The sequence below is a fragment of the Spinacia oleracea genome, chromosome 5 (assembly GCF_020520425.1).
Source record: "Spinacia oleracea cultivar Varoflay chromosome 5, BTI_SOV_V1, whole genome shotgun sequence".
Taxonomy (NCBI): Eukaryota; Viridiplantae; Streptophyta; class Magnoliopsida; order Caryophyllales; family Amaranthaceae; genus Spinacia; species Spinacia oleracea.
The window spans coordinates 16,850,760-16,870,710 of record NC_079491.1 but is presented as its reverse complement, the minus strand read 5'-3'; the positions used below and the strand labels follow the sequence as shown (position 1 = coordinate 16,870,710).

Below are 19,951 nucleotides of genomic sequence, written 5' to 3'. Positions count from 1 at the left end.
ATGCAATGTTGATCAGGTTTTCAAAGAAAATGTATGCTATTTAGTTTAATGTTTGACAGGAAAATTATTTTAGTGTGATATTAACGAAAAATCCAATTCCCAATTAAAATATTGAGAAGGGAAGGTATCAAAACATTTTTCATTTGACAGCAATTCAGTAAAAAAGTTAGAAGAATGAGCATTGCCATTAGCCCATTAATGCATACCAAATGCAAGGAATGGGAATTCCGTGTCCATTACCATTCTTTATTAACATATACCAAACAAACACATTACTATTACCAAATCTTTTGCCCATTCCTTCATTACCATTACCATTACCTAATTTCATTCTCATTCCTTTATTACCGTGTACCAAACGTACCGTAAACCATTACCTAATTTCATTCTCATTCCTTTATTACCTTGTACCAAACGGGCCGTAAAGGAAGTTCATCTCATGTATAAGCACAATTGACTACGCGCACCGCAACATATAATGATAAAAAAATTATGACAAACGCTAATTTAAACAAGTAATTTAACAACTAAATCGGGACCAACAGAAAACTAAGGAATATATCTCGCATAGCTCATAGTCGAATGTATAAGCATAATTAACTACGGTGAGCACGATGCTAAAAAAATTGATCACAAAAGCCAAATAGCGGCTAATCATTTCAGAAAAGAGCTACAATTTCTCCGAGAAATCTCAATGCAACAAATAGGCAGCACAACTGAAGAAAACGTAAACACCTAGAAATGGAGTGCAATGCCGCAATTTCAAGGCATTCTGCGAGAAGCATTGAATAAGGCAAGTTTGGAATCGAGAATAAGCGAGAAAGAGAGAACATGTTGCTCACCATTTTTTCCGGCGCCGGTAATCTTCCTCCGCCGCTTCTTAGTGCTGCTGCGCCGAGTCTCGGACTTCCTCTGCAAAAAGATATTATTAAGGCAAACCCTACAACGGTTATACGGAGTATGAAATTACTGTTACCGACTGTCAAAATTATAGGGGCTTTTATCGGGTTTATACTTTACAGTAATCCATTGTATAGTCCAATTGCTAACTGCTGTACCCGGGTACAGCCAGCTCTGGCTGTACCCCAAAACGACGCGCTCATATTGTTTGTTCATTCTTGTCGATTGTTTGTTCTTTTTTATTGTACTGTTTGTTCATTCTTATTGTATTGTTTGTTCTTTCTTGTTGTATTGTTTGTTCTTTCTTGTTGTACTGTTTGTTCTTTCATGTGGTTTTTTAAATTCATCATCAAATTTTCATAATTGTTGTATTTTTTGTTCTTTCTTCTGGAAATTTATGTTCTTTTTTATATTGTTTGTTATTTCTTGTTTATTTGTTTGTTTATAATAATCATATGGTTAATGTTCATAATTAAACTCTTCATTAATCTTTTATTCTTTCTTTTTGTATTGTTTGTTCTTTCTTGTTGTACTATTTGTTCTTTCTTGTTGTTTTTAAATTTCATTCATCAAACTTATTGTTGTATTGTTCTTTCACGTTGGCTTTAAAATTCATCATAGAATTGTTCATAATTGTTATATTGTTTGTTCTTTTTTCTGGTATTTTATGTTCTTTTTTATATTGTTTGTTCTTTTTTGTTGAATTATTTGTTCTTTCTTGTTTATTTGTTTGTTCATGATAATTATCTGCTTTATTGTTTGTTCTTTCTTGTTGTATTGTTTGTTCTTTCATGTTGGCTTTAAAATTAATAATAAAATTGTTCATAATTGTTGTATTGTTTGTTCTTTTTCTGGAATTTTATGTTCTTTTTTATATTGTTTGTTCTTTTTTGTTGAATTATTTGTTCTTTCTTGTTTATTTGTTTGTTCACAATAAATATATGGTTAATGTTCATAATGAAATTGTTCACTTCATTGGTCTTTTATGTTTTTACAAGCGCCTATATTGTTTATTTCCAAATAAATAAATAAATGTACATTTTCAAAATAGTAAATGTTCATTCCAAATAAATAAATAAATGTTCATTTCCAAAATAGTAAATGTTCATTTTTGTAGTTTATTTCCAAATAAATAAATAAATATTTATTTCTAAAATAGTAAATGTTCATTCCAAATAAATAAATAAATGTTCATTTCCGAAATAGTAAATGTTCATTTTTGTACTAGTATTTGTTCTTTCTTGTTGTATTGTTTGTTCTTTCATGTTGGCTTTAAAATTCATCATAAAATTGTTCATAATTGTTGTATTGTTTGTTCTTTTTTCTGGAATTTTTTGTTCTTTTTTATATTGTTTGTTCTTTTTTGTTGAATTATTTGTTCTTTCTTGTTTATTTGTTTGTTCACAATAAATATATGGTTAATGTTCATAATGAAATTGTTCACTTCATTGGTCTTTTATGTTTTTACAAGCGCCTATATTGTTTATTTCCAAATAAATAAATAAATGTTCATTTCCAAAATAATAAATGTTCATTCCAAATAAATAAATAAATGTTCATTTCCGAAATAATAAATGTTCATTTTTGTAGTTTATTTCCAAATAAATAAATAAATGTTCATTTCCAAAATAGTAAATGTTCATTCCAAATAAATAAATAAATGTTCATTTCTGGAATAGTAAATGTTCATTTTTGTACCAGTATATTAATGTTCATTTTAAACAACACAAAACGACATTGTTTTGGATGGGGGTACAGCCAGCTTTGGCTGTACCCGGGCATAGCCAAAAATTTGCGTGTATAGTCTATTAGTTTTGACTTTTGAGGGGCATTACAGATTTACAGGCCCATTCCTTGTTGTGTGGGCTTGTGTAGAGATCACAACATTCACAAGTAGACCTAAAACTGATATGTATTCATTACCCGACCCAAAATCACTTCACCCGACTTGAACGATTCGAACGGACAAAGAATGTACGTAGTATGGAGTATCTAAAAGGCGTTGCGAATAAAGTTTATTGTGCCACGTAGAACTCCCTCGATTTTGGGTAATAACTCTCATTACCATTTTAACCAACCACTAATTGTTGTTTACCCATGCACATTAATTTATAAATAAATGTGAACATGAAGTCTAAAAAAACTAAATCTTTATGTTATCTTTTATTTCTTATGGACTATATTTATTAAATAACAATTAAAGCATTAGGAAAACCATGAATTATACATGATATCATAAGTCTCATAAGCATCAACTATAAAAATGTCCTGCATATACCAATTGTATGTTGGTTCAGTGGTGATTGGGGCACTCATAAGACTTGTGTCCAGTTTCCCGACATTCGTAACAAATAATTTGGTTACCCGTACAGTCATAACCAATATGCTTCTTGTCACACTTCCTGCAATTGCGTTCTCTCTTGATATAAGGTTATTGGGGTGTTTGTTCTTGACCTGAATAATAGTGGTTGTTGTTCTTGTAGCTATCCTCTTGCTTGAAGTATTCACCACTACCACTACCGTTAACGATTCCTCCATAGCGAGGTTTCTTATCATACCTTTGTTGGTTAGAGGTTTCAACATTGCCCCTCTTCTTGTGCTTATTCTTCACCTCTTCTTCACGTTTCAGGACCCTTTCGGTGTTGCAAGCCCTATCATATGCTTCTTGGAATGTCGTTGTTGCGCCAGCTGCTATTACTTTCTTCTGGATTCTGAAAATCAGTCCATCTTCAAATTTCGAAGCCTTAGCTCTCTCATCAGGTACCCCATTGGGACAAAACCTAGCATATTCTTTAAACTTCTCAACATATTCTTGCACGCTCATGCCCCCAGTTTGGTTGAACCTACTGAACTCATTGTATTTCTTTCTTCTTATGTGTTCAGGAAAGAAACGTCCCTTAATTGCCAACTTGAAAGCATCCCAGTCAAAGTTCTCTTGATTTCTTAGTGCAGGACCTGTCTTTCCCACCATAAGTCAGCATTTTCGCGTAAGTAGAAAGTTGCTTGATCCACCTTTTGGGCATCAGGTGTACCAGCAGCAGTGCAGATCTTGTCAAAATCACGCACCCAATTTTCAACCAACAACGGATCTTCCTTACCTAGGAATAGTGGGGGTTTCAATGCAGCTAACTTCTTAGCCATAGTAGCTTGCGGGTCATTGTCAGCATGATTGTTGTTGTTTTTGTTGTTGTTGTTGCTGTTTTGAACGTGTTGTTGCAACAACAACCCATGGCCCATAGTCTGATTAATCTGTTCAAGGTTCTTCAACCTAGCAACAAGTTGTTCTGGAGTCTCAGCCATTTCTACGTTTCTCCTTCGGAATATAGTGTATACGTAATCTATCATACAAATTCCTGCACAATAAACTGGTGTTACCACCATCTCAAATTTATATGGATTACATGTGTGTCATTCATAACTATATCCATGTATTTATATACTAGCTTGACACACTTACATATTGTCGCATGAATTTGGTACTAATTGTCAATCATATCATTAAATAGTTATATCAATTATCATTTAGTTATATTATTATCAATAATATCATTAAAGCTTATCAATGTCACATATTCAAGAACTAGTAACACAATTGTAATTAAGTAACCATACAAATCAATCACGTGCGCAACGTTACGACATAATCTTCCTCTTGATCTTTGTAGTACTCACCACTAAAGTAGGGAGGGTTGGGTGGTTAACGCGTATTGAGTCCTCTTTAACTGATTCAATGCACTACTTGAGGTTACATACGTAAAAAAATTAAAAGAGCGCAAACAAAGTACTTACAATAAGTACTACAAACAATATCACATAACACCCTATTCGTGCCCCACTCTCACAACCTTATAAAAACTATCTTTATCCTTTTTTTTTAACCTTAATCCAACTCATTCATTTTATAAGCTCTGAATACCAATTTGTAACACCCCAAAATTTGGACCTTTTATATAATCAAAAACCCTATTTTTATTTCATAAAATCATCGTCCAAACCTTGGGAGTGTCACTGCTGCATTTATTTAGCAACAAAACAATTTAAAACCATTAAACTCAAAATTAACTAAGTGGTCTAAAATGTGGCCCATAAAATACTACAACCAATTAATTTCCATAAAATAAATAACAAAATTCAACTTAAACTGAAATAGAAATTGTCTCTTGACTAGGTGGTTATTCTAATCGTCTCCTCATTCGTAACCAAGTACATTTACCAACCTGCAAAAATAATTGAAAAGAGAAAAGAGAGACAAACTCACAAAAATCTGATAAACTGAATAATTACAATTTCATTCAGTAAAATAAATAATTTTATTTTGAAAACGTTTATGAGCAAGTAGAATAAATATACAAGAACAAGACTAATTTGATACTTTCAATTAACTAAAATAATAAAATATCACATAAACAATATAAAAATAAACACAAATCAACCAATCTCACACAAGTCCACCTATTAACTAAGACATGAACAACGAACTTTAGTAGGCCGGGATTAGTCCCTGCAACCACCCACTTTACTCACATGTAGGCCGGGGCTGGCCCCTGCAACCACCTACGATATTAAACAGCTAATGTAGGTCGGGGCTTGCCCCTATAACCACCTACGATTTACCCAGGATGATTGTAGGCCGAGGCTTGCTCCTATAACCACCCACCGCATCAATGGTTCTCTAGTATCACCTACTATGGTCACAACTCATAACCACCACAATTCTCACAATAACAAAGTATCATTCAAATAATAAGTTTTCATAAGATAATAATCATAGTAATAGCTTTCATAATTACACATTATCGCAAATATACCAATATCACGTAATTTAACTGTTATATAGTAGGCACATGGCAAGTTCAAAATTATATTTTTAACGGGAGTTAAATTGATGGACATTGATAATTACCTTGAATACAAGTACTCCGTACTAGCTAGTTGTTTTAATGCGGGTTCACGAAGTAACCTCCGTCTACATAATAATATGAAATCCTAAGTTAGTATGCGGCTAATACTCAAATAAGCAATTTCCTTACTCCTAATTTGAGATGCTCAACACTAACTAATAAGATCATTAGATCAACCCACTTTATCATTAAACTATTATCAAAAGGAGAGAATATAAATGTCATTTCCAAAACGTAATTTCCGTTATAAAAAAAAAAAAAAAAAAAAAAGGTAAGCAAAATATAAGTCAATGTTTACAAAACAATTATCCTAAGTACTTGGTATTACCAACATAGAGTTGGCTCAAGTGGTAAGCAGCTTGATGTCGCTTAAGGGAGGTCTCGGGTTCGAGCCTCGCCGTATGCAGAAACTCTTGTTGGGAGACTCACCCACCATAAACTAGGTGTGCGACACGGGTCGATCCGGATGTAGTCGGAGCTTAACTCCGGTAAACCGGGTGTGCTATGCGTAAAAAAAAAGTACTTGGTATTAAATGGGATGAGTTTTTGTAAAAGAAATTGGCCATCATTAAAACCTTTATTTCATACCAAAATAATTTATAATAAAGTACCCAAGATTCAAGGTATTACATCTACTCCCCCTAAAAACAAAGTTCGACCTCGAACTTTAAGATTAGCTCTCATGACAACGTGCTTAAAACAACGAAACGTCGAAACTAGTACCTCAAAATTTAAGATTATCTCTCATGACCACGTGCTTAAAACAACGAAACTGGTATGTTAGTATCACATTCTACCCTCCTTACAAAGTATTTTGTCCCAAAACTCTAGCGTACCTTATCATGATGCTTGGCATGTTTTGCTTCAATAGTGTTAAAACCACCTTCATTTCCTCCGTTATGGACATCTAGTTTTCTTGGAAACTCATAAGACTTGTGTCCAGTTTCCCGACATTCGTAACAAATAATTTGGTTACCCGTACATTCGTATCGTATGACAATGGATCGTCAAGTACGAAACGACAAATGAATTATCGAATGATAATTAAATGAAGCAAACACGAAGGAAAGCCCACTAGCAAAGAGCAAGGAGCAAAGGCCCATGACCTTGCTGCCTTGGTTGTGCACGCGTGGGGAAGCCACAACAACAACAACAACAACAACAACAGCGAGGCCCCGCCCACTACGTGCTGTGATGTGCGCTTGTGCGAGGTTGCAGTAGTGGGCCTTGTTGGGCGGTCGGGCTCTATGCTTGGCTGGTTGGCTTGGCTTACTAGATAGGTTATTATAATAACCTAATCTACATGTTTTCCTAACCTAATGCAAAAATCAGATTCTAACCTAAGGCAAGAGAAACCCTAAACCATCTTTGTGCCTCCATTAGAATTGTTCTTCCCTAAAGCAAACAATCTTGAGTGACTTCTAAGCCATCTATCTCAAGACGGATCTAAACGTGTTGGTGAACCAAGTAGAGGAACGACATCTGGAGTTTTTGTTCGTGTTCGTGATTCGTTGAAACTAGGGAAAACACGCTACAAACGTAAGTATTGCTTGATTTGTACTTTATACATGCTTCCTAGCTTTGGGGTTATCCGCTATCATGTTATGTATTTAACTGTAAACCCCTACAAAAACATTAACGGCAAACGTCAAATAATAGTGTTAGTCAAACAAACCAAATTTGAAAGGTAGTTAAATTTAAATACGGAATAAGAGGTAACATTTCACAAAAAAACCAAAATTAAATGCATCATTTCACAAATCTATTTTATCTATAGTTAAACGGAAGTGTTAGATTTGTGAAAACTCCCCCGATTCGAGTGTATTTCATTGATCTTATTTATAGTGTTACAATAGTCCTAATTATATTAGGAAACCTAATGTGACTAGAATTGTACAATTAATATCCTAGGAGAAATCTATTCTCTATCACACCCCCGCGGTCATAGCGGGAGGAGGTCGTACGCTAAGACTGTTTCAAAAATCTAAAAATAATTGTCGCGGGAGGTCTTTCGTGAATATGTCTGTAAACTGATATATCGAAGGAACATGAAGCATTCGTACTTGGCCCAACGCAACTTTCTCCCGAACAAAATGAATATCTATCTCGACGTGTTTAGTCCGTTGGTGTTGTAATTGCGATTGAGGTAGATTGCACTAACATTATCACAATAAACAATAGTAGCCTTTCAGAGAGGACAATGTAGCTCCAGTAAGAGATTACGAAGCCAACATGCCTCGACAACAACATTTGCGACGCCTCGATATTCTGCTTCTGCACTAGATCTAGACAATGTATGTTGACGCTTGGAGGACCAAGAAATTAAATTATCTCCTAGGAAACAACAATAACCCGGAGTTGACCGGCGGGTGTCTGGGCACCCACCCCAATCTGCATCATCAGTATAAGTGATCAATTGCAAGGAAGTATTAGGATATAAATGTAACCCATGGTCAATGGTGCCCTGAACATATCACAAAATGCGCTTTAATTAATGCATCAAAGTGGGCCTCTTGGGGATCATGCACAAAAAGACACACTTGTTGTACCGCGTAATCTATATCAGGGCGAGTAAAAGTGAGGTACTGAAGAGAACTTGCCACGCTACCGTACTTAGTAGGATCCTGAACTTTCGGACCTGATTCTGCACTCAATTTGGACTGAGTGTCCACATGAGTAGCTGCAGGCTTACAAGTGCCCATAAATGCGCGTTCTAAGATTTCCTGTGCATACTTCTGTTATGAGAGAAGCATAAAAGAAGGAGTACGAGTGACAACAATACCCACAAAATAATTAAGTGGTCCTAAATCAGACGTAGGAAAATCGGTTTGCAAATGAGTAATCATGCGGTCTCGCAAAATATCTGAAGAAGTGACCAGAATAATGACATCGACATAGAGAAGTAGATAATCCATGTCGCCGTCGTGTTTGAACGTGAACAATGAGGTATCGCTCCTGGCAATTTCAAAACCCATCTGCAATAAAAAAAATTAGCAAACCTTTGGTACCAAGCACGAGGTGCTTGTTTGAGACCATATATGCCTTATGAAGTAAGCAAACATGTTTAGTCGATCAACAAACCCTAGGGGTTGATGCATATAAACTGTCTTTTTTAAAATTACCATGAAGGAATGCATTTTTAACATCAAGTTGATGAATGGGAAATTTTCGAGTCATGGCCAAACTCAACAATGTGCGAATAGTAGTCGGTTTAACAACCGGACTAATAATCTCATCACAATCAACACCAACCTCCTGCGACCCGCCATCACAAAAAAGTCGACCTTTGTTCCTTATAAGGTCACCTTTATCATTTTCTTTATGGGTAAAAATCCACATGTAATTAACAATATTCACCCCGGTAGGCCTAGGCACTAAATCCCATGTCCTTGTTTGAATTAAAGCATCAAAAGAATTTAATTCAAGTCCTAAGCTAGCCCAATCATTTAATCCCCTAAGCCTAATTCTAATTTCCTAAGCCTAGCCCATTAACAATAAGGAGCCTATAAATAGGACTCCTCATCATTAAATGACCCCCTATTTTGTCATAAACCCTTTTCTCTATTTCTTGCTCAACACTCCTCTTTCTCTCTCCCTTTGTTCGTCCGGCTCACTCGGCCTGCAAGCACGAGCCTCGTGTTGTTGCGTCGCTGATGCTCTCCCTTGTGCCCTCGTGTGCTGTCGCGCCCAGCGCCCAACACTCCCTCACTCGCCCCCTCGCGCGCCAGCGCCCACACTCCCTCTCGCCTCTCGTCTCTCGCCCGCAGCGAGCCCTCGTGCCTGCGTTGCTGCTGTGCCTTGTTGTTGCTCGTGTGCTCAGCGCACACCCCCGCTCTCTCGCCCCTCCTCTCGCGTGCGCGCCCCAGCGTGTCGTGTGCCCTGTCCCGTGCGCAAGCGCTGCTGCGTCCCTTCGTCCTTGCGCGCACACACGCGTGTGTGTGTGTTTGTGTTGTTCGTGTTCGCAATTCAATTCCTTTTCTCCAAATCACTCTAATTCATGGGTGTTCCGTGCTATAGGCCGGATTGGTATAATTCTCTTCTTCCTTTCCTATTCTATTTAAATTCCGTATTTTAAATTATAATATTAATATTGTTTTGAGTAATTAAAATGCTGGGAACCGGTTATGAATACCGTGGTTGAGGATTTGCGTGTTGTGATTCATTAGGCTTGTTTTAATTATTAAAGGACGAATTTTCAGGTTTGATTATTGAATAAAGAATTGATTTTTATGATGATAAACTAGTTTTATTGGGATTTTCATGTTAGGGTTTTAACCTAGACCTAATGAGTCAATTGATTAGCATAATTAGGTGATGATTTTAATTATGATAATCAATTATATTTTCAGATTTGAATCAAGGTTTAAAGTGTTGATTTTTATTAATTTTAAAGGCGGAAAAAGTATGTTTTCGTACTAGGGATTGGTTTTACAAATTGAGACGTTTATATTATCGAAAAATGATTGAATTCTAAAGTTTAAAGGAGGTTTTAAATTTTATAAAGTTGCTGGAAATTTAATGAACATGGAAATAATTTAAGTTTCATTGTTTTGATGATAGGAGGTGATTTCTAGTTGAGTGCTCGTTATTGCAAAGTGGCCCCTACGCTTAGGTATTCAAGGTACGTACAAGTCTAGGGCGACCACACTTTTGTCAAGGGACATTACATGATTGTTGTTGATGTGAATTATATTATGTGGAATCATGTTTATTTTGGTGAACGAGCATGTGATTTGTGATGTTGGATTTATTGGATTAATTATTGAACAAGCATGTTGGAATTATTATGAGTATGGATTTCATTGTCAATCATGTTGTTCAATATTTATGCATGTATAGTTTGTTTCACATGCAAGGGATGGATTATTTATTTGTATGCTATTGTACGGGATGTCTAGCATACTTTGAGCCAATTATTCGTACCTCGTTGTACTATTTATTTTACCACATGTGAAGGGTTAGCTCACGTAAGCCACCGCACATGTAGGGTTCAGTTGGGAATATTATGTATGAAATGAATTAGGATTTGTCGTGCAAGGGCACAACCCTCATGTTAATGTGCATGATGTGGAGTCTCACTTTGGTGAGGAGGAACATGGTAGTAATTTCACAAGTGTCTTGCCTTGTTGATCACAAGTCCTAAAGCATTTAAAATAAGATTGTTTTGGTTGTGTTTATTAATTGAATGAATGTACGTTGTTGAGTCTTGAGTTCACCTTTAATAAAATATTAATAAACGTAAAGTGCAACCAGAACAAGCTTCAAAACTCTTGGAACGTATATACCTTGAGTATGAACAATGGGGGGAGTCTTGCCGGAAAGCTCGTACTCCTACTAATGATACAAGACGTTGTTTCATTTATAATATGCGCAAGAATTCCGTCGGTATGGCCCGACACTCGGTATGGCCCGAATTTATTATTTATTATTTGGTGTATGGTTGGCTCCCATCACCTCTTTCCTTTATGGAATATTCTTTTGGCCCGTTCGAAGCTTATTCTAATTAAATTGTGAGTCAAGAGTCGAGTCTTGTATTCATGATTTGTTTGTTAATCATTATATGGCTTTTGCATGTTGATTAGTACTTAGTGAGTGATGCATGTTTTAGTTTCAGTTCACTCTATTCTTGTAAGTACTCAGCTTTTGCTGACTACGTGCTTTGTGTGTTTTGGTCATGGCCTTTGCCTTAATGACCCTATGATGATCTATCATTTGCACTTGCATTGATGGGGAGTAGAATAATATAGCAGGTTGGTAGATCGGAATCATGTGGCTTGGGATGATCGAGAGAGTTGCATGTTTTCGTATTTTAAACTATTTAATAATACTTTAATTATGTTTGAAATGTTTGAACTATTTATGTTTTGGGCCATTATGGTTCCAAATTGTAGGAGGACTCGATACTTCATTAATTATGTTTTTAAAAGTTCGTTGACATTAATTTCCGCTGCGTAATTCTGGTAATAGCCTTAACCGTTATCACGGTGGCGGTAATGCTTTAGTAATTCCTTTATTTTAAGTTGGAAAATGATTTTATAAAAACAAGGAATTATTAGGGTGTTACGGACAATAAGAACATACTTAGAATTTGATTTAAAAATCCCATGACGTGAACGAGTTTGCATTTATGGTGAGGAAGGGGGAGGTCGGGTCAGAGTGATTGGGGTAGCTCCGCGCAAAGGCAGAGGAGTGTAGCGCAAGGGGCTAGACTAGGTGTGGGCCGTGATAGTTGCAGGATATACCAAATGTCTTTGGGTCAAAGGTGACACGTCGCTGGCCCGGTGAGGCGGGGTCTAAAAATGTTGGGTCGATGATTGCTGCAATGTGACAGCTTGAAATAGTAACGTGCGTTTGACATTGGTACCCAGCAAGCTGAACATGGCCCAAAACTTATATATGGCCCAAAAGAACCTTGTGGCCCACCTTGTTGGGAGGCAGGTGGGCCACAAGGTTGGGCCGTATATTGTTGCTGATGTACAACACCGGCCTCTATACTGAGCTTGTGGGTATGGAAAAGGTGTTGTAGCCCATTGAGGAGCTACCCATTATTGTGGGGCCCAAACTAGGGCCTGTTGTTGCACATGTTGCTGAACATGGCTTCCGGATTGGGCTAGGCTTTGTTGGTTTTGATTGTGTTGTTGCCCATTAGTTCCTCCTTTGTTGTTGTTGTTGCTTTTGCCACGTCCTTTGCCACGACCCTGGCCTTGTTCTACCCCTATTACCACGACCTTGCCTCACCCACCCCCACCATTACCACGGCCATGCGACGCCTACGGTGGCTGATGTGGTGGTGGTGGTGGTGGGTTGTCACGAGGGGCCAGAAAAAGTTGGCCTGCCGTTGTTAGATCATTAGCTTTCCTTTCCTCCTCAAGAAAAGGTCGAGATCTCGCCTCTTCAAACGTAGGTAAGGGATTTGATTGTTGTATCATCATGGCAAGTTGATCATAGCATGTACTAACAAGACCTGCAACCATACGTAACACCAACTTTTGTTCGGACACATCTTGATCAACATGCATTAGCAAGTTGATATGCCAAGTTTTTCAACTGTTGACAATACGCAGTAATGTCAGTAAAATGATTTAAGTGTAAAGAATTAAACTGATTTTCAAGATATACCGCCAGTGTATGTTTATTATCCTGAAAAAGGGCCTTAATCCTGTTCCAAGTGACCAACTCTCTTGTGCAGTAGCACCTTGATAAAGAACTGTTTGCAGGAGATCGGTCGAGATAGTCCCATAGATCCACTTTTTCACAATTGAGTCGAGACGCTTCCACAGGGCCTCGAATATGTCAGGTTTTGGAGTTTTGGGATCTATGTGATCAAGGATATTGCAAGCATGACAATAAGTTTCAAAAAGTTCCACCCAATTAGAATATTGTCCTCTTTCTCTATCAAGAATCATAAGAATTTCGTTCTTGATATTACTTACGGCATGAACGGGGTGATAATCATTAGACGGAGGGGGTGTTTGCATTGGGCTTATCATCATCAACCATGATTCCTTGAACAAAGGACAAAACTTTGAGAGTAAAATAAAATAACAAAATTAATTTGTGGAAGCTGGTTGTACCTAAGCTGTGATACCATGTTAGATTTGTGAAAACTCTCCCGATTGGAGTGTATTCCATTGATTATATTTTTAGTGTTACAATAGTCATAATTATATGGCAATCTAATGTGACTAGAATTGTACAATTAATATCATAAAAGAGTTCTATTTTGTATCAAGATTGCATTTTTTTTGAATTGCAATTAACCAAATAAAATTTGAAAAATTCCGGCCAAAAGTTTGCAAACCCCGCGGATTGAATTTACAAAATGTTTTGGTCCTGAAAATTTGAACCCCGCCTAATCGGTTAGAGAAACTTTTGTGTAAGACCGCCTCACAGGAAAGACCGCCTTGTTGGCAGCCATGTTGGCGCATGTGATGACGTCATGCTGACGTCAGCATATTTTATTTTATTTTTATTTTTTTTTTTTGAATTTTTTTTTTAAATTTTTTTTTTTAGGAAAAAAAAAAATTTAGATTTTTATTTCAGGCTTAACTAATTGGAATTCAGACTTAACTAATTGGAGTTCAAACTTAACTAATTGGATTTCAGGCTTAACTAATTGAATTTCAGCCTTAAACTTTTTCTTTTTTTTCCCGATTCGAAATTTTTTTTTTTGAAATTAAAATTTTCAATTTTTTTTTTGGTACTAACTAAACTAGTGTAAAACATAACTAAAAGTAATAAAATCATAACTAATTGAATAACAAAATAGTTAAACTTATGAGTCAAATAGTTATTAAATTAAACAAACATTTTATTAACTAAAACTCATAAAATCTTAACTAATTAGTTGCAATGCTTAACTAATTGATACCATTGCTTAACTAATTGGTTTCAGTACTTAACTAATTGGTTTCAGTACTTAACTAATTGGTTCATTGCTTAACTAATTGGTTTCATTGTATAACTAATTAGTTTCGTTGCTTAACTAATTGAATCTCAAACTTAACTAATTAGTTCCACTGGTTAACTTAATTAAATCCAGTGCATCACTAATTGCTTCCAGTGCTTCACTAATTGATTTCAATGCTTCACTAATTGGTTGCATGGTTTAACTAATATGTTACATTGCTTAACTAATTTATTACACTAATTGATTCTGAAGCTTAACTTAATAGTTTAATTTTTTAACTAATTGATTCAATTGCTTAACTAATTGGTTTCAATGCTTACAATTTTATATCTTAACTAAAACTCTGAAATTCGTTATCCAAAACTCAAAAATACATAACTAAAACTCAAAAAATCTTAACTAAAACCAAGAAAATCGTAACTTAAACTCGTGAAACTCAAAAAATCGAAACTAAAGCCATGAATTGAAACTAAAAAATACGTAACTAAAACTCAAAAAACTTTCACTAAAACCAAGAAAATCGTAACTAAAACTTATAAATTCATAACTAAAACATAGAAAATCAGAATTTTTAAATTAAACTCGAAAATTCGTAACTAAAATTAGAAAATATTAACTAAATTTCAGAAAATCTTAACTAAAACTCATAAATTTAATCTTAACTAAACAAGATTATTCTTAACTAAAATGAAACAATTCTTAACTAAAATGAAATTATTGTAACTAAAACAACAATATTCGTAACTAAAACAAAATAAATTATAACTAAAAGAAGCACTTGAAATGAAATTAACTAAACCATCAACATACTTAACTAAACCAGCAACATTCTTGACTAAAAGAACCATATTCTTAACTGAAACAAAAGACCTAAAACTAATTAAATAACAGTAATCAATTGTTCATTCGCGACAACGCAAGTCTTAGCAGCCACCGCAAGGCTTCCTTTCTGCATCAATTGGTCCGATTACCACACCAACAACATGAGCAACACCGAGCACCAACAAGCCTGAGCACCGCAACTTCCAGCACCAGAGTGGCGGCTGTAGCCTCCACGTCAACCACCAGAAGCAACCACCAGTGGCAAATCCTCCTCCTGTCAGAAATCCACCAGTCGCAGCGTTGTGGAGAGCCAACAACAACCCTGTTTCTTCACAGACACCAAGCATGCATAGTACCACAGACCTGTACAACAAAACCTAATTAAATTCAATCTAATTGACATAAAAACCTAATTAAATTCAATCTAATTGACATGAAAACCAAATCGAATTCAATCAAATTGACATAAAAACCTAATCGAATACCGAAAACCCTAATCGAAATCATCACCAGATCGATCAAACTAGCATCAACAGATCGAGGTGAATATATCTCCGACAAGTCAACCTACGAATCAAAAGTAGGTCCAACAACAAAATCGGCAACGGAACATAGCTTCAACCATCAAAATCGACAACAATAAAAAACGAATTACATACCTTGAAGATTTAGTTAGAGCGAGAGAGAAGCCGGAAATTTATAGGTTGCGCGAAGGAGTTGGATTTCCGACAACCTTCGATGGCGACGGCGGCAAGGCGGCGACGCCGGATTCTCCTTCCTCTCTTTCCTTCGCCGCTCTGGTTCTCGCTTCCCTATCCCGCCGGCCACCAGGATCTCCCGATGCTAAACGCCGCAATCGACTTCGCTGGTCGCCGTCGCGTCATTCACGTTCGCAACCACCACCACGAGCCACAATAAACCAGTAGATCTCGTTTCATCACCACCGCGCGCCTCCTTGCACGATACCAGTAGCTCGTAGCCGCTCACCGCCATCGCACCCCCTTCGTGGACCACCTCTTGGTGGTGGTGGCCATGGAATTAGTTTTGAGTTTTGAGGAGAGAGAAAGAGGCAGGTGTTTTGAGGAGAGAGAGTTTTGAGGAGAGAGAGAGAAACCGAGAGTTGTGAGGAGAGAGAAATGAAAATTGGTATTATATATTTTCAGAAAATAAAATAAAAATAAAGTTGATATTATGCTGATATCAATAATGACGTGGCAATAAGATGACAACAAGGCGGTCTTTCCTGTAAGACCGTCTTTTCTAAAAGTTAGCAAATCGGTTACATAGCCCGCCCTCATCCAAAATCAATTAAAATTCACACCCTAAAAAACCCCCAAATTCTCTTCTTTCCCCCCCAATCGATTCTTTCTTTCAATCTTTTCCCCCCCGAATTTCCAAAACACTTCTCTTTATCTCTCTCTCTCCAGTCTCCACCCAATTTTCTCTTTCCAGAAATTCTCACCAAATTGAATCTCACTGTCCGATCACTGCTTCCACTGCGTTAGGGTTTCGTTTTCCGCTAGGGTTTTCGCTACATCTCTGTAGATTTCTGCTCCATTTCTGTAAATTCATCCATGGCGACGGAGGTTCAAGATGAGAAGATGCCGGAGAATGAGCCGGAGAGCGGCGGAGGTACGGTAGTTGAAGACGGCGGGAAGGTTGTCGAAGAAGAGATAGTAGAAGAGAAGGAAACTATGGAGGAAGGTAAGGAGAATGAGGAGGGAGAAGATGCGAGGGAAGAAGAAATGGAGGAGGAGAAAGACGAGGGAGAAGAAGAGTTGGAGGCTGAGGAGAAGAACGTAAACAAAGGTAAGAGAGATCGTAAGCAGGGTAAGAAGGTAGCAGAGGAGAAGGAAGAGAAGGCGAAAAGTGAAGAAGAAGGGGAGGAGGATGAAGAAGTAGGGGAGGATGAAGAGTCAGAGAAGAAGAAGAGGAAGAAGAGTCCTCCTTCGAGTCCGAAAGAAGCTGCTACTCCTAAAGTGGAGAGGCCTACTCGAGAGAGGAAAGCTGTTGAGAGGTACTCCATTGCTTCACCGGCAAGTCGGTCCTCCGGTGGGAAATCGTTGTCAATTGCGAAGGTGATTTTAATTGCTTTTGTATTTTCTGTTGAAGATTTGATCTTGTCAAGTTTGTATTTGAATCATCTGTTTTTCAATATTTTGTAGGGTAGTGGAACAGTGCTTAAGGAAATTCCAAATGGTATGTATTAATTTCTTGTCTTTCATAGTTAATTGTTTATCATTTGCATATGTAGTTAGGATGGCTGGTTAATGGATGTATTTTGGGGTGCATCTTTACTCAAACAAGTTGGGTAAAGTGTTGTGGTTGTTGATCTCTTGCTGTAAAGAGAACAATTTTATTTTGTTTTAAGGGTTTAGTTTCATAAGAGGATTGAGATGCTGATATCCTTGATGTATCCTTGGGCTGGGGAAGGGAGATATGGGATTGCCTGATGAGATTGAGAGTCATATCTATAGAAGTCAACAGATTAGAATATTTAACAATTGTGTTTTAAGCTTGTCATATTTAAGAAACTGACTTGGGTTTTTGTTTCCTTTCATTTTTGGAGTCAAAAGTTAAGTTGTGGAACTGGGGTGAATCGGTTGCCCCCTGTAGAGTATTTGCCTGTTATTTGACTCCTTAATGCTTGGCTTGAGCTCACATTTTGTGTCCTCATTAAGATGATTTATTATGGCAACAGAGTGTATGTGCATAGAGGGAATTATCTGATTTAGAATACTTAGTACTGAAGAGGGAGTATCAGGCAGTAAGGCGTTAATGTTTCAACGTTGATACAGGCCTCACTCTATGGTGCGCAGTAGCAAAGAGAACACTGACATTATTATCTTACAATTAGTAAGAGAAAAGGGTACTAAAGTGCCATCAGTATGATTAACTGAACGTTATTGTGGTGATTTTAGTTGTTAATTTAAAGGTGTTGTGTCTGTGTGTGTGTGTGTCTGTTATCACTAGCATACAACTAAGGTTGACAAGGAGTGTGATGTATCCTTTTCTAACAGTTGTTGAGCGTTATTTAATTTGATGTATAGTGTTTTCCATCTTAAACTGCTGGCTAAACAAGTATCCTTTTTGTTGTTTATGTCTGAATTCAGTGTACCTGTCTTTTTGAAATCTTGTGTTGTGAGTTCAGTAATTTGATGGATGCATATTGACACTACCAAGCTTATTCACTTGTCACTGCACACTGGCTTGTTTTAATTCTGATTTTTTGTAATTTTTTAGTGGCTTATAAGCTATCAAAGAGAAAACCTGATGATAATTTGCAATTACTGCACACAATTCTTTATGGAAAGAAAGCAAAGGTAAGCTCAATGTTTTCTTTTTTTGTGAGATTCGGTCTAATAAATTTTATACTTATATTTTTTTAAATTTATCTTTCATGTTTAAGGTAGTGTATTTAATGATAATTTGTTGGATAAGTACTCAAACTTGTGCCACTTGCCCTTTTTTTTAGGTACATAATTTGAAGAAAGATATTGATCAATTTTCAGGCTTTGTCTGGACTGACAATGAGGTAACTTGTCTATTATTTTGCAGAAGCTTTATCGTGATATCATTAGTTTTTTGTATTTGGGAATGGCCTTTATATGGCTTTTGCTGTCATTTAGAAATAACAAGACCTAAGTTTAGGAACCTTTGATGCTCAAATTTTTTGTGGTTGATGTAACACTGTGCAATAAGATTATTTTGGTGTTACTGTTTGCCATTGATTAAAAGAAAATTTCAGCATCTTGATATTTATGCTATTCTATGCTACGTGCCAATGTTCTAAAGCTATGTAATTCATTATATTGAAGAGTAGGCCATTATCCTTAGGGTTTAAATAACATCAATTGATCTCTCCTGCCTTTTCTGTGCGTCCTCCTTTTTTCTCCTCATTCGATACTCATGCGCCCTCTGTTGACTTTACTTGTTACTCTTTCTTTTTTAATCTGTTCCAAATTTTGACTATACTTGTTACTTCCAAATTATGATTTACCACAAAAATTATTATAATGTCTTTCTCTTCCCACTAACAAAATTTTAGTCCCCACACCCTCTAATTCAATTAAAAATACCCCACTAACTTCTATCACATCTAATTTTACAATGAAATAATAATTGATAACTAACCAACCATTTATCACCTAAAACTTTGTATAAAGGTGAGTGTAGCGAGTATTGTGGGACAAGGAGTGTTTCCTTTTCCTCCACCAGGAAATTTAAGCGAACAGGGCTTCCTTGGTGTACTTGCATATAGATCTTTATTAGCGAGATGCAAGCTGTTGTAGTCATGACTTACAGATAACTCAGTCTTGTATGGCCATAACCAACTATCTTGTCTTGCAGATAGTTCCTTCTTTGAGAACAAAATGCTTTGCCACTTTGATATCCACTTATTTGCATACAACTTATGGGGGGGAGGGAGGCAGGGGGGAGTAGTGAGTCAGTATGGAAGTTGTTGCCATTATGTGAAATAATAGGATTCCCATGCTGGGTTAAAATTGACAGTGTAGTTTGAATTCTTAGTTCTTACAACTCTTTTGAATCAAGGCTATTATTCATTTGTTGTTCAAGTCTGGTAATATGTCCATTATGGCCTTTTTTGGTTCAAGTCTTGAAAGGCTAAAATTGGTTGTGTTATGTTTATAACGAAATCAATATTCTTGCCGAATTACAACTCTGGTGATTGAATAGAGCTATATCACCTAATATATGTGGTTATTAACAGGGTTATCAAAATCTGAATTCTACTTTGAACCGGAAGGGACTGTTAGAATCGAATCATAAAATCGAATCGTTGAATTGTAAGATTTTACGAACAAGTATAATCAAGATTTATTTTCAAATTTCATTTAAAGTGCTTATATAATAGGTGAAAAACTTAATAAATGAAATATATAGTTGTTTAATAGCT

The 19,951-nt window shown here is 36.4% G+C and overlaps 1 protein-coding gene across 1 annotated transcript; it reads left to right on the top strand.

Annotated features, from left to right (window-relative positions):
* The first annotated feature begins 16,382 nt into the window (after positions 1–16,382).
* Positions 16,383–18,709, top strand: LOC130460755 (DEK domain-containing chromatin-associated protein 2-like). The gene is made up of 4 exons (XM_056828289.1): positions 16,383–17,111; positions 17,199–17,232; positions 18,277–18,356; positions 18,509–18,709. Exons 1-4 carry the CDS (start codon positions 16,608–16,610, stop codon positions 18,692–18,694), a joined length of 804 nt encoding a protein of 267 aa, XP_056684267.1. The 5' UTR covers positions 16,383–16,607; the 3' UTR covers positions 18,695–18,709.
* The last annotated feature ends 1,242 nt before the right edge of the window (positions 18,710–19,951 follow it).